Consider the following 15,290-nt stretch of genomic DNA (forward strand, 5'->3'; position numbering starts at 1 on the left):
AGATACGAGCAAACACTCATACACATAAAAAAAATAAAGACAGCAAACCCAGTAATCCAATTAAATAATGGGGAACAGAGCTAAACAGAGAACTCTCTGTAGAGGAATATCGAATGGCAGAGAAACACTTAAAGAAATGCTCAACCTCATTAGCCATTAGGGAAATGCACATCAAAACAACCCTGAGATTTCACCCTTCAGAATGGCCAAGATGAAAAATGCAAGTGACAACACATGCTGGAGAGGTTGTGGAGAAAGGGGAACCCTTCTCCACTGCTGGTGGGAATGTAAACTTGTACAACCACTCTGGAAATCAATCTGGTGCTTTCTCAGACAACTAGGAATAGCGTTTCCTCAAGATCCAGCCATACCACTCCTAGGCATATACCCAAAAGAGGTTCAAGTACACAAAAAGGACATTTGCTCAACCATGTTTGTAGCAGCTTTATTTGTAATAGCAAGAATCTGGAAACAACCCAGATGCCTCTCAACTGAAGAATGGATGCAGAAACTGTGGTACATCTACACAATGGAGTATTACTCAGCAATGAAAAATAAGGAAATCATGAGATTTGTAGGTAAATGGTGGGACCTAGAAAGGATCATCCTGAGTGAGCTGTCCCAGAAGCAGAAAGACATACATAGTATATACTCACTCATATAGACATATAAAATCAGATAAACCTACTAAAAACTGTACATCTAAAGAAACTAATCAAGAGAGAGGACCCTGACTAAAACGCTCAATCCCCATCCTGAAAGGCAAAGAGGTTAGACATCAGAAGAAGAAAACAGGAAACAACCTAGGAACCTGCCACAGAGGGCCTCCGAAAGCCTCTGCCCTGCAGACCATCAAAGCAGACGCTGAGCCTGATGGCCAACTGTTGGGCAGAGTGCATGGAATCTTATGTAAGAAGTGGGAAATAGTAAGAGCTGGAGAGGACGGGAACCACACAAGGAGAGCAACAGAACAAGATAATTTGAACACAGGGAACTTCCCAGAGACTCATACTCCAACCAAGGACTATTCATGGAGATAACCTACAACCCATGCACAGGTGTAGCCCATGGCAGTTCAGTGTACAAGTGGGTTCCATAGTAATGGGAAGAGGGACTGCCTCTGACATAATCTGATTGGCCTGCTCTTTGATCACCTCCCCCTGAAGGGGAGCAGCCTTACCAGGCCACAGAAGATGACAATGCCAGCCACTCCTGATGTGATCTGATAGACTAAGATCAGAAGGAAGGAGAGGAGGACCTCCCCTATCAGTGGACTTGGGGAGGGGCATGGGTGAAGAAGGGGGAGGGAGGGTGGGGCGGCAGGGGAGGAGGGAGGGGCTTATGGGGGGATACAAAGTGAATAAAGTGTAATTAATAATAAAGAAATAAAAATAAATAAAAAAAGAATTTTATGCAGCAGTCAAAACAAATGAATCACAACACAAAAATATGCCTAAATTGTAAAAGTAACTGTTGCTTAAGAAAAAAACTCAATGATTTCATTAATACAAATTTGTATTACATATATAATAAATAAAATCAAAATAAGTATATATAAAAAAATAAAACACTTTTAGGGAAACTTTTGTGAACATCAGAGGGGTGCAAAACACAGAGAGAATGCTCAGAAGGAGAAAAGAAGGTCAGAAGAAACAATTTAGAAACAGGAAAAACTGAATCGAACAGAAGGGGCAGAGATAAGGAGGTAGGTGTGCGGGGAGAGGGGAATTTCAGATGCCCAGTTATAAGCTATGACTTGTGGCTAACTGGCTGAAACCCTAGAATTGGTTCATGGGAACTTGAAAAACCAGGGGTTGGGGCGGTAGCTCAGGAGGTACTCTGGGTGCAGAAGAAGGATCCCAAGAGCAAGCTGGGTAGCTAAGTTAGCCAAATAGGTGAGTCCTGGATTAAGTGAGAGACCATGATTCAATGTGTAAGGTGGAGAGCAAGGAAGACCAGTGACATCAACTTCTGGCCTTCACGTTTACACATGTATGCACAAGAGACAGAGAGAGACAGAAACAGAGACAGGGAGAAAAACAGACGAAACAGAGACAGAAAGACAGTCAGACAGAGACAGAGAGAAAAAGATAAAAAGAGAGAGAGAGGCATAAAGACAGACAACCAGGGAACAAGAGAAGGAAAAGAAGATGAATGGACTGAGGTGGGATTCTTTCCAGGCGGGTTTGGGGAGAACTGTCGGCATCCATCATGCATACATTGCCTGATTTCTTCAACCGTCTAAAATTAATAAACTTATCAGGACGTGGTGGCACTCTGTGGCAGGAAATACTGACTCATATTTACAAAGCCTCAGATACATTATACAGATCAATTTCCGGAATCTCTAATACCAGCTTCCGAAAAAGGTATTGTTATCCTCATTTTTCCCAACCAGGAAACAGAACAGGGACAGGAGTAGCTGGTTCAGGGTCACAAAACAAACCAGAGGCAAATGTAAACCCAATGACTCTGATTTCAAAACTCTAGCTTTTTTCCACTCGATTAGCAACTCCATGGGTTGTTTTACTTTCTAAAATCAAAAGCTGCTGATGTCGCTCCTGCTTCCCCACATTGAAGTGAGGCAACCCAGCGTCATGCTGTGGTGAAAAGATGCAGAACTCCGAGTCACACACACCTGACCCTGAGCAACAGATACAACCTTTTCAGACTTGGTTTTCTCATCAGTAAAATGGGGACAGTACTGATCTGCTAATGATGCTTCAAAGAACCAAACTCCAAAGTCCAATAAATTTAAAATTCCACACAGACATACATGCATATCAATGATCACTCTATTCATAACAGCTAAGTTACAGAAACCAACCTTGGTGTCCAACTACAAGTAGCATATTTTCCAGCCACTGAGAAAAAGGCTATGGCTTCTTGAGAAAATGGATACAATCGGGGATGATCATATTAATCAAATTGTTAGTCTCAGAAATACAGATATTCTATGTTTTCCTCTCACTTGTGGCCCCTAGATTTTATATTGATACACAGAACCAAAAGCAGAAGCAAAATTGTCTAGGAAAACAAAGGGAACTAATGAAAGGTGAGGGTTGAGCAAAAGGAGGGAAAGCTGCACATGTCCACACCTATGTGAGTATACCTTATATGACATGGGATGAAATACACAATGCATACCTTATAAGACACAGGACCAAACATAAAATGCATACCTAGGTGAGTATATCCTTATATGACATGAAACCGTGCGCAATGAATATATACTATGGGGGAAAAAATCTTTTAATGCAAAACGTCATCACTACCTTGTACAACCTTGTCTGTAGAGAGAGTCAATTTGACATTGCCTTTTGGTACCTCCATGCAAGAGACATGGGAGGGCTACAAGCCCTAATCTTTCAGCGAGAACCAACCCAAGCTGCTCTTCACCTCCCACAGGGTTAAATGCATCTCACAGGCAAGCCAGGAGACATGTAACCCTGATGTCTGACGGTCACAATTCGAGCTTTTTAAAAGGCAGCCTGATATTGTCGGGTAACGTGGCATTCCGTAATTGAATGCAATTGTGTTTTCTATGCCTGTCTGGGTAAAGCTGACCTTTGGGTTTGATTTAGCTCAAGCAATATTTCAACATTGCTCTGGAGCTCTGAGTCCCCTGACTACTGCCCTGCTGGAGCCAGGCCTCTGCCCTGGATCGCAACCAACAGCCTGGGCTCTGGGACACAGCCTAACTTTGACAAGTCCGGGGAAATGTTTGTGGAGGTAGAAAGGTTTCAATCTATGCAACTGTAAAGCCTCAAATAAAAACTTTGACAAGCACACCCAGGACATGATTTCACAGGCTTTCCACTTTGATGACGCACTGACACATGCCATCAGATCTCCTAATAACATGACACATGGCTGTCCGGCATGAGAACAGAAAACCCAGACGTTTGGGGCTAGAAATCCAACTTGAGAAACTGCCCACAATGAAACAAAAGGCATAACTTCAGGCGAAAAAGGAGAAGTAGCTGTGAGTCAAAAGATGGTCCTTACAAATAGGCCTGTGGGGAAATTCTTCTGGTGCCCGCTACATATGCAGCTTGGAAGTGATGCCTGGAAGTGAAGGAAATCTGGTTCACCTCTCAGAAGTCTCTGACCCTTTCTCATCCCAACCTGTCTGCTCCTGAGCTGGGACTTCCAGGGTCTTTAAGGGTGTGGAGGGCAGCTCTCTCTAGGATGATGTAACCACAACAAAGTATGAAAGCCTGAAATGCTAGTCTTGTCACCTTGTTGCCAACTGTGGTTTCCCAGGCAAGGTAATTCCTCACATGATAACTCTAAAACCACAGTGAAACAAAGAGGAGATCAGATACTTACTGAGTATCAGATCAGTATGGAAAGGCCTTTTATTATTGGCTCATGTCATTTTTATACCATCCCCGAGGAGGCGCTATTGTTATCCCATCTTGAGGAAAGTGAGGCACAAGAGTGTTATAGAATTAGGCATGGGTACAACTGATCAGCAGAGAGGCAGGATTTAAACCCAACTCTTCTAAATGCCTAGTTCAGGGGATTTTTAAAAGTTGTTCATTGTTCATCAACGCCTGTCCTCAAATCCCTGCCTCAGCCAACTTCCTTGCCATGTCACCACAACCACCCTGCCCCTGGAGCTCACGTCTCTTTGACTTTCAAAGATTAACGCAGAATCAAAGATCCATATCAGGAGTTGTCAGTATCAACAGACAGGAAAAACAGTATGGTCCTTTTCTCTAAGCAAAGTCCAGCATGGCTTGCAGATGGAAACACACAGGCGTTGGTCCAAGCCACAAAGGAAAAGCCAAACCAGCTTTGTATTTCGAATACGTGAAAATAGCAGTCATGCCATTGCCTCAACATGACCCCTAGCTAAAAGGACACTGACAAGCAGACTCAACCCAGGATGACGGAATGCATAGCAACGCCGTGGATCTCCCTCAGCCTCAACCTCAACAGCCTGGGGACATGTCCAGTCCAGTGTCCACAAGCCCAAGATTCACCTTGGTTCTCACTTGGCAGTGTTTTCAGAAGCTCCAGGGGTTCTGCATCCTGGAGAGAGAACATCTGAAAAAAAACCCTGCATCAGAGAAGGGGCAGGGGAAGGGTTGTGAGCTGTCACCACAGTCTTCCCTGGTGGAAGCTGAAGAAAGAGGACATAAGGCCACAGCAGATAGGCCGGTGGGTGGATAACAACTTGAAAGAGCACAGTTCTTACAGAGAGTGTCACTCCCATGCTGTGGGGCACAAGCCATCCCTCAGCTGCCCAAGCTGCCTTTACTGACCCCAACACAAAAGACCAGAAAACAGTCCTCTGTGATCCCCACAGTACCTTCTAGACTTCTATACTTACAGCATGCCAGTGTGGCTGTAACTTGGGACAAATCTAGACACCTAGAGTGCTAAGAGCTAAGAGCTCGGATCTTGGCTGAGTCCCATGCGCACAAGAGATCAGCTATCTGGCATCCAGCCACACCACAGAAACGATAGCCCTAGCCACACCGCCTGTGTCATGCCACAGCTGTAAAGAATGCAGAACTTCTACAAGACCCGTACAAACCAAACAGAGGGATTGCCCTAAGATCAGCATAAGCGATGGTGAGACTATGGGAGCCTCGAGGGAGCTCACTGGGTAGACCAGGGCTTAGCTAATTGTGGAAATGTGGGTGTGTGTGTGTGGGTGTGTGTGTGTGAGAGAGAGAGAGAGAGAGAGGTGGGGGAAGGGAGCAGGATTTCTTAGACTGTGAGGATATTCTACCCTAGAAAGGCCAGAAGCCTCAGCTCCCAGCATAAATAAGCACCTCCCAACTTCATGCCCAGTGGGAAAGAAGCCCTGATCTACCACAGTAACTTGCACCCATGGTGGATGGAACAAGGAACATTGAGAGAAGGCGGATACCTGAGCCGACTGGCTCAGTGGGAAGCGGCTCTGAGTGTGTTCATGTGTTATCACTAAGCAAAGCATCTTAAGCAGCTAAAAGGGAGTAAGCAGTGAAAGCGCCACCGCCAGCAAAGGGCCAGTTGCCTTGTTCTCTAGCCCTGTCCTAACTATGGGCAACAAACCGCTGTGGAGGGCTTCTTCTCTTACCATCTCAGAGGAAAAGACCGTGGCCTGGGCCCCGAGAAGCAGATATGGCAAATGAGGCTGAAGGACAGGGCCAGAGAGGAACTGAGGGGAACAGCCCTAAGGGGCAGCGGCATCCCCCCATCCCAACTGCCTGGAATTCCCACAGTGCACGCTGGCTTTTGAAAAATAAAGGAAAAAAAAAACATATAACCTTCGCAGATTTCACAAAAGCATATCTGAGAGCTAAGAGCCCCCTTGGGGGGCCTCAAAGAGGGCCATGGAAGTGGAAATCTACCTTTCCAGAACATGTCATGCCTCTGGACTCAGATTAGCAGGTCTACTGAAACAGTGGGAGGTAAATTCTGTGAAAGAAACTCAAGACTGTCTTAGTGCTAATTTTGAGCTTTTGAGGGAAGCTTTTGGTTTACACGAGGGAAGCAGTTCCACAGTTATCTGTGCTGCCTCTCAGGCTGTCCCTGGCACTTTCAGTTAACAATATTATACAAGAAAGGGCAGGTAGCAGACTTACTCTCACTTCGTTCTCTAAAGATGCACTCAGAGTTACCATGCCTGGCTCACAAGCAAGCCACTGCTCAGAAGAACCACCATCATGGCCTCTTCCTGCCCTGAACTGGCTACAGCCTTGTGGGTAACACACAACACTTCCGTATCACAGGTGTCCCCATCCAAGGACCCAGGGAGACTCTAAGATGGAGCATCTTCAAGTTGTTTAACCAAACCTCAAATGTTAGGCAACGAAAACTTAAGGCCCGGACAAGGTGAACAAAATGGCAAAGGCCAAACATCCTGGAACCCAAGTGAAATAAATAAAGCATTCCTGACTTACGGTGTGCCACCCACGTGCCCACATTCACTCCTGGAAACCCACAGGAAGCACCTCACAGAACGCTCCACGATACCCAGGGTAGCTCGTGTTCAAATTTCTAATAAGCTGAAGGCCAGGAAGAACTGGGCATTACCCAAAGGTCACCATTAGTGAGAGCCGAGAACCTAAATGTGTCGCCAGCTCTTCTTCACACGGCCGCAAGTCTCTCCTGCACGAGCGTTTTCCAACCTTCAGTTACTTACCAACGATTGTCCAGATGTTCACCACAGCCCCATGAAACAGTGCTTTCCTTACCTGCGTCTTTTCCTTCTCAACAGCCTTTCGGGCGATAGTACTAATGAAAGTGCAATTTGATGTGAGTCAGAATTAAAAGGTGCCATTTGGGTAGTGTTGGAAATAATCTCCTCCATCACATAAAACTCCAAGCACTCACGTTGAAACTTTACATGTCTATTTGTCACCTTTTTCCTGAGGTTTCTGGAAATGTTTATGTCGCCTTTGAGCTGCGATCAAGACAGGAAAGACAGAATGCTCTCCCACACAAACTCCCAAAACTAAGTTAGCTACCACTCAACATATTGGTAATACTCTTGGCCTAGCGGAAAAAGAATAAAGAAAGCCAAAAGCTTTCTGGGTATGGCACCTCTGCAAGCTTTCATCCTTGGACACCTTATCAGGATGACTCAATGGCAAGTAGAGGAGGTATCCACACCTCAGCTTTTGCAGTAGGAACATTACTTAAACAGTACAAGAGGGTTCTTTCTGGAAACTTGAAGATGGAAGCTGCGGGTGCTGGGCTTTGTTCCTAGGATGTCACCCCCTCTAGGCAGACCCCCAGTCTCAGCAGCTAGAACAGCATGGTTAGCATATGGCAGAATAACTGAAGTAGCCAACCCCATGGATCGATACACAATTTCTAGACACACCAATGTGGTAGCCCAGGAAACCTTGAGACAGGACAAGAGTGTTTGAGTGGACATCTGTATCTGCAGAGTTCCTATAGACAGGCCAACAGCATTAGCAGAGGTAAGCTGAGGAAAGCACAAGGCGAGTTCTCCAAATGGATCTCAAAGCAGGACCCAGTGCTCCCAGCAACGGCCACACAGGCAAGTAGCAAGACCCTGAGGACTACCATCCAAGGTTGCTGGCAGTCTCTGAGGGACCAATGACAGTCTCAAGTCTTGTTCTCATAGTAGTCAACGTCTGGAATAGCAAAAGAGAGTCACTGAACCCACAGGCGAGAGGAAGGAACAGGCATATATCCGCCACATAACCACAGCAGAACCAGAATCCGAAGTGGATGGAGTGGGATAAGACGGCAGAGGGGATTTAATGATGTAGATTAGAAGTGACGGATAGTTTCCCTTTAGCTAAAAAAGTTACATTTAGGGGGAAAGGTACAGTTAGGGGAAAGAGAAAAAGCTACTTGGAATTCTGCATATCCTAAGATCTGCAGGCCAAGCTGGCGAACATGGACTATGAGTCAACAGGACACGAACGTCAAAAGTCTCATGCAATCTCTGACCCCATGAGCAGAGACACAACACTCAGACAGGCAAAAGTCCCTTTCTTCTCCATGCTAGAATACTTTTGTAATTTCTGGTAACCTTCAGGAATGACATAAACACTGAGATGCAACCAGCAGAGGCAGAAGTTGAGAGGAAAAGCATTGCGTAAGAGCAGTGGAAGACGTTTAAGCTAAAAAAATAAAATAAAATACTCCAGAAACAGACACAGAGCTGTCCTTGGATTTTGCAGGGACATGGAATTAGACTAATTCTCTAGAAGGTGGTAGCAAATACTTCCTGACAGTTTGAGCTAGCTCAGGAGAAGGGGAAGTAGAGGGACGGTACAGGCCGCTTGGGAGGGATCGACAATGACACCTCCTGCCTCCAAGTCACACTAACAGGGTGTTTTTCAAAATCAGCAAAAGGTTACCACTTCCCAAAGAAGGAGGCAGCATTTCTCCACGCTTCCTCTACAGCTGTGACCCGGCTTTCTCTTGCAAGATAAACAAAGAAAAAGAAGAGACATGCAAGGACCAGCTGGGGCTAGAGATGTGGCCCAGTGGCTGAGTACTTGCTTAGCTTGTACAAGTTTCTGAGTTCGCTCCCCAGCACAGGAAAACAAATTGAAACAGAACAAAACTAGCTGCAGGGCAGAGGGGGCACTGGAAACTGGAAGATGGCTTCCTTCTGCAGAGCTGTGCATGCACGTCTAGTTTCTCTCCTCCACCCCACCTCACAACTCCAGTTGCTCAAGAGAGAAAATCACCCTACTTTCCAAGGCAGCCTTCTCTAAGAACTGGAAATTCCACCAACCCATTTTGCCAGCCCCACAAATTCAGAGGCAGAAGAACAATGTCAGATGGTCAGAAATGCAACTGTGTCATGAGGACAGCACTCCTTCAGCTTATAGACCATCTACTGTGTGCCAGACCTTGTGTCAGACTCTGCATGTTAGTTATTATATTAATGCTATAGAGGAATCTGATTATACCATACATGATAATATATTCTTATAATTAACTCAAGAAATTAAGTCGCAGGAACGTTAAATGTTTTGTCTGAGATGCCCGGAAAATAATCATAGCTACTCTATTAACAGCACTGGATGCTCTCGGAGAGCATGCAGGTCCTGTTCCCAGCACCCACATGGCAGCTCACCACAGCCTGTAACTCCAGTTTCAAGGATTCTGATGCCCTCTTCTGGCCTAAGGCACACCAGGAACACATACAGCGCACATACAAAAATGCAGGCAACATACACATACACATAAAATGAAATAGACAACTCTAAAAATATTTTTTAGGAAAATAATCATGGCTTATATTCACTAAATGGTGCTTAAGTGTCAAATATTGTTTTAATCCTGGATAGATCCTCACTGTGCTCATTTTCCATAAGAAGGGATAACCCCCAAGGGACCAGGTAACTTATTCACAAAAATCATGTAATGATGCATCCCAGTGCCTGTTGTCTGTCCTATGCTGTTTCCTGGTGGTAAAAGAAATAACCCAGTTCCGCTGCACAGCAACCCAACATGGGCCCTCCCTAAGAGAAAAGCATGGCCTTGACCAGCGCCTCGAAAGCAAGGAAACAGCACCCGGATGAACTGGCTGCACAGCAAGGTACAGTCGGATGCGAGCTCCTCACAGGTTACCCAGGCATGCCCATGCCACTCTAGACTCTATACTGAAGCCCCACCTCCTCTGTGCCACCCCAATCAGCACTGGCCCGCTCTGTCATGGAGTCATAGAGGCCCCAACTGCAATGCCTCTTTTAAAAAACTCGTGTGTGTGTGTGTGTGTGTGTGTTCTGAGCTCTCCTGCCCCCACAATGCCTCTTCTCCCACCCAAAAGAAACAAGCTCCCATGCAATCCACTTCACACCATTTCTTCTCATGCCAAATGGATCACAAACTGGGAGAGTGGCCTTTCAACAAAGGAGAGACCAGACCATCCCCTCCTCAAACATCAAACTTGGAAAAAAAAAGGACTTTCCTAGAGCTGTGGCCGCTGTTGGCCCATACCAAAAGTACTTCATCTCTGGCATAGTTTAGAACATGGGAGAGAGGGGGAAGACCAACTTTCTGAGGGGGTACTGATCGCTTCTCAATCATCACTGCGCACATCATTCCTACCTCACCCACGGACATCAAACACTGCCCTGCCCCCTTGACAGGCTACTGCCCAAGAGATTCCCACAACTTCTGCAGCCAATGCCTTGGTCAGCAACCTGTATGTTCCCCAGACGCCTCTGCAGTGGCATGCCAGGGACTAACTGCCTGGTACTTAGCAAATCTGTTTCAAGATCAGAATTCAAATGCTTGTGAGACTAATCCACATGGCTAGTTCCAAGGGAGAAGAATGAGTTTCCTTTCAGAAATCAATGGCTAACTTTTACTTACCCATATCAAGTTAGAACTCTAACTGCTCTCACACACACAGAAATACATCATCTATAAATCTGTCTATCCATGGAAATCCTATGTGCAGCTCAAAAATGCCCTTGGCAGCAATTTGTGCTCCAGCTGGCCTTCATGGAAAGCCTGTGCTGCTCCTGTCTGGGACCTATACTCCAGAGTCACTGTCTGTGGCAACCAGCCTCTCTAGTTTTGTTTCCACTGCTTAATTCGGAGATGGCCGGCCATGTGGCAACTGAGGAAGCAACGCACTCAAGGGCAAGCCTGGGAACAAGCCCCAGGCCACATGGCAGGGAAATGGCCACTTCGAGATGCATGAGTGGAAGGGTTTTGCTTACTGGAGTTGGAATGTTTGATCTGTCGTAACGTTCTCAGGACCTTGTGCATGTCCTTTATGCTGGTGTCTTTTTGGCTGTACAAAAGGAGCCTCCGGGCATCCGAGAACAGGCGAGACACACTATACAAGGAACAAAAAAAGCAGACAAGGTCTGGTTAGGCCAGCTGCCCCTCCCCAGCCTCGTTTCCCATACTCCCTAGCCATCATTCCAGCCTCAAGTGTCTGCCCATGTATCTAGGCCCCATTCGCCATCCAAAGTCAGCGCGCACATGCACACACACACACACACACACACACACACACACACACACGGAAGGCTAACTGTTGCCCATAATAAGCCCAGTTCCCACAGCCCAAGATCTGCTTAGTGACACATGAAAATGTTTTCATTTTTTAAAACTATGATTAAAAACAAAGATAACAAGAATGCATACAGAGTAATGCATTTGCCCTTGTAATATGATTGCTATGTTTGAAAGTGCCCACAAATGCTCCTAAAACTATGCATGAGCATTATAATGTGGCCCTGCCTGTCTCAACCGTGGCACATTCTCTGCAGCACATCCTACAGCCCCTGGCCTGCTCTAACTCTGTGACTCTGCACATCTGAGGGGCCTTCAGCATCTCATCTGGCAGATGCTCATTACACCCAGCATCCCAGCATTTGAGCCAGGAGCCAGGAACACAGACACTAAGAAAGCAGCATCATGCTCTTGGGCAGCTACCGGTGAGGGAGAGAAAGACCTGTAATCAGCAATGACACTGCAGTCATCCCAGGGGTCAGAGCAGCGACCTGACAGCAGAGGACAGAACACTCCTGGCTGGGGCTCTAAGCTTCTGGAGAACCCAGACCCTTCCAGTGCAGTGACCTTCAGCTCCTAGGCCCAGCCATTTCAGAAGTATATACAGTAAATGCTCAGAGTGAGTAGTCCAGATGGAGTGAGCTTGCTGTGTCTCCCAGAGGCATCAACTCTTTTGAGTACAGAGCTTCTGGCCACATAACCACAATGGTTCTTCAATCCCACAGTCTTAAATCCTAGTGGCGATTCCCCCTTCGTTCACTCTGCAGACTTCTCATGCAAAGCTCTCCAAGAAGAGAAGGGTAAGTATTAACTGACACGTTTGGGGAAGAGAACCTGATCTGGTACTTACATCGACTTGTTAAAGTTGCCAACAACGCCAGGAGCCTCACCGGGAGTTGGATAACGGAAGCAAGGGTTATTGGCATTACAGATAATCCCCTGTACCCAGGGAAGGGTTCCTGCGGAAGGCATGGCTTTATTTGGAAAGTGGCCTGTTGAAATCGAGAAAACACAGAGAAAAGATTAGAGCTCTGAAATGATTTTAACAGAGCCCTTCTCACACCTGTCTGTCTCATTCACCACATCCCAGAAGGCCTGTTTCCTCTGAAGTGACTGGCCCCTAAGTTAAGAATCTGCCATAAATAATGGTGACACCAGTTCTGTTTGGCATCATCTGTAGATTGGGACTCATGACACCAACCTTGGGAAAGTGGTAAAAGTGGCACATCAGATCACAGACACGAAGTACTTGGCAAGCACCGAGTGCTTGGCCACCATGCTCAATCCCAACCACAAGCCTCATCTCTCAGAAACACAGAAGGACCTTGGCAATGACCCAGGGCAGTTCCCTCACACCGCAGCTGATGAAGACCTCAGAGCTGCACATGGCTCATTACCAGGATTCCAACCCCTGCCTCATCCTTCAAGCTGCAGCCTTCACCATCGCCTCATTCTTCTCAGACTGCCTTTGTACCCACCTTCATTTGGCAAACATCTGTCAGTTTCACCTCCTCTGACAGCCCAAAAGTTCACCAAGAGCACTGCAAAAGCATGCTCACTTGAGATCAAAGTTGTCCTCAAAATGGTATCCGTTTTCTTAATGATTTGTCACTCATCGATAAAACGAGGTCCCATCTCCCAGGCCACTCATCATCCTCTTTTTCCTACATTTAGTAGTTTCTTACAAACAATGACTTGGCATGTCTGGGTGAGGTCCGAGCCTTCAAAAACACAGGTAGGTTTGCGGCAAGAATCTACAAGTATTGTTTATGAGAATCCCCATCAGCGTGCTCAGGGGTCCTCCTTATCCAAGGACTTGTTCATGTTGGGACCTAAAGGTCTTGGCTCCAGCTCTCATCATACTCTGTTATCTGAAAACCTGGCAAGCATTAAGAACTATGGCTCCAGGCAGTGACTTGCTTGTATCATCATAAACTTTGGAGTCAAACCAATTGAGGTTTATACTCTGTTCCTGCCATGTGCCAGGCACAGCTAAGTCAATCTCTAAAGCCTTATTCTCTCACCTGTAAAATGCTGATGGTCATGCAAGTGGTGTTACCTGAGCCCTTATCAGCACAGCATCTTGTAGTTTCATTTTTGTTTTTATGAGAGCGGTTTCACTCAGCAGCTCAGCCTGGCTTAGAATGCAGAGCACTTTTACAGAGTGGCCAGCACAAGGTACATTCATGAGCGGTCCAGTAAGAATTTCTGGGGCGTCCTTTGCTACTATCCATCTCACAGCTCCCACCATCCTCCAAAGACACTTTCTCTCCATCCTCTGTTTTCAAGTAAGTATGCTAATGGAGACTCCCCAAAACTAAACCAATGGCCAAGATGTGCCTCACTTTACACATCAGTACTGGGAAGTGTTCAGTCTTTTTAAATTCCTATCCACATTCCCACCAGAGGCAACATAGAAGGGTGTGACAGGACCTGATCCCCACAAGGATGTGACAGGACCTGATCCCCATGGCCAGGCTCTGCAGGGACTCTGGCCTGCTGAACATTTACTCAGCTAATCTCTTTATCTCCCTGTTAAAGGAGTTAAATAAAAGGAGTTTATCTCCCAGTTAAAGGAAAACCAAACAAGGCCCCTTGCCTAATGAGCTGCTGCTCCTCATTCAGTGGAGATTTATGTAACCTAACCAAATACTCCATGGACCACAGGATTTTACTCTTCCAAACTGCAGAGATACTGGCCCTAAGGACAAGGGAGGGTAGGTCAAAGAGATGGAGGAGACATTTCAACCTGTCTCTCCACTGGACAAGCAAAGAAAGACCCTTTCTTGTACACTGAACCCCATCCTATGGGCAAATAAAAAACATATGAGGGTTAGACACTGGGTGTTCGGGATGCTAGTCAAATAATATGGACACTACAGAGCCAGAAAACTCATTAGGATCCTGATGACTCTGACCTGAACTACAAAGATTTACAGGGAAAAATTTCACACTAGTCCTTTGTTCCCTGAGTAAAGACAGATCTGTAAGCTTCACCTTAGCTTTCAGTTTTGCGATTCTAACTGATGAAATCAGAAAGTCATGTCCAGAGGACATATTTGAGGCATTTGGGTGTAACCAGAATATATAGGATGTCTACTGGCAAACTAGTATGCAAGTATCTGCTACTACGGACTATGTAAGAGATGGGAAGGAGACCAAGAAACACAATCAAAAGGTAACTGTGGCCAGAGGTGCTATCTTGGAATCTAATAAGCCTGCAGGCTTTTGCAGCTGGTCTATGGTAAGAAAAGTGTGTGGGACAGAAAGCCTTTGGCCCCAGCTAAAACTCCTACACGGATGCAAAGTCTTCAGATTTGAGCCTTTCTAAAGTGCTCCATCAGTCCATCCACAGAGCCCAGCCAGACGGTAAAAGGATACCTCTGGCAACAACAGTGCAAGTTGGGTGTTGCTGTTCTCCTTTATCAAGAAGCTAACATCATTCGCTCGCGGTGACACACCTAGAGAATGCTGAAGCCAGGAGCCAAACCCACAAAACTGGACGCTTCCGGTCATTACTGTATCTCGATGCTCACTGTCAGGGCTATGTTCCAAAAACATGAGTGAGAGCAAGGTGACCTGGATTCTATTCAGCTTCTGCTAGATATGTAACTTGGGGCAAGTCGTTATAGGTGTGTGAGCTCTAATTTATGTACCAAGAAATTAAAGCAAATGATAACAAAGTCCATTACACAAGGCTATCGAGATCCAAATGAAATTTAATAATGTTAGTCAAACTAAGACGTCATACACAAAGGTTGTACATGCTCTGGGAGATGGAAAGGTGGCTCAGTGGTTAAGCCCACAAAGTGCTCTTGCAAAGA

The 15,290-nt window shown here is 46.0% G+C and overlaps 1 protein-coding gene across 3 annotated transcripts in view; it reads right to left on the bottom strand.

The window, feature by feature from the left end:
* Abca1 (ATP binding cassette subfamily A member 1) overlaps nt 1–15,290 on the bottom strand; it is a 117,000-nt gene that overhangs the window by 75,349 nt on the left and 26,361 nt on the right. For all 3 annotated transcript variants that reach the window (XM_055605282.1, XM_055605283.1, XM_055605284.1), the window contains 2 exons: nt 12,317–12,458; nt 11,166–11,284 (listed from right to left, as the gene is read on the bottom strand). In XM_055605282.1, coding sequence (XP_055461257.1) covers nt 11,166–11,284; nt 12,317–12,458 — 261 coding nt within the window. The remainder of the gene's footprint in view (nt 1–11,165; nt 11,285–12,316; nt 12,459–15,290) is intronic.

This window comes from Psammomys obesus, unplaced genomic scaffold (assembly GCF_907164565.1).
Source record: "Psammomys obesus unplaced genomic scaffold, mPsaObe1.curated_primary_1811, whole genome shotgun sequence".
Classification (NCBI taxonomy): Eukaryota; Metazoa; Chordata; class Mammalia; order Rodentia; family Muridae; genus Psammomys; species Psammomys obesus.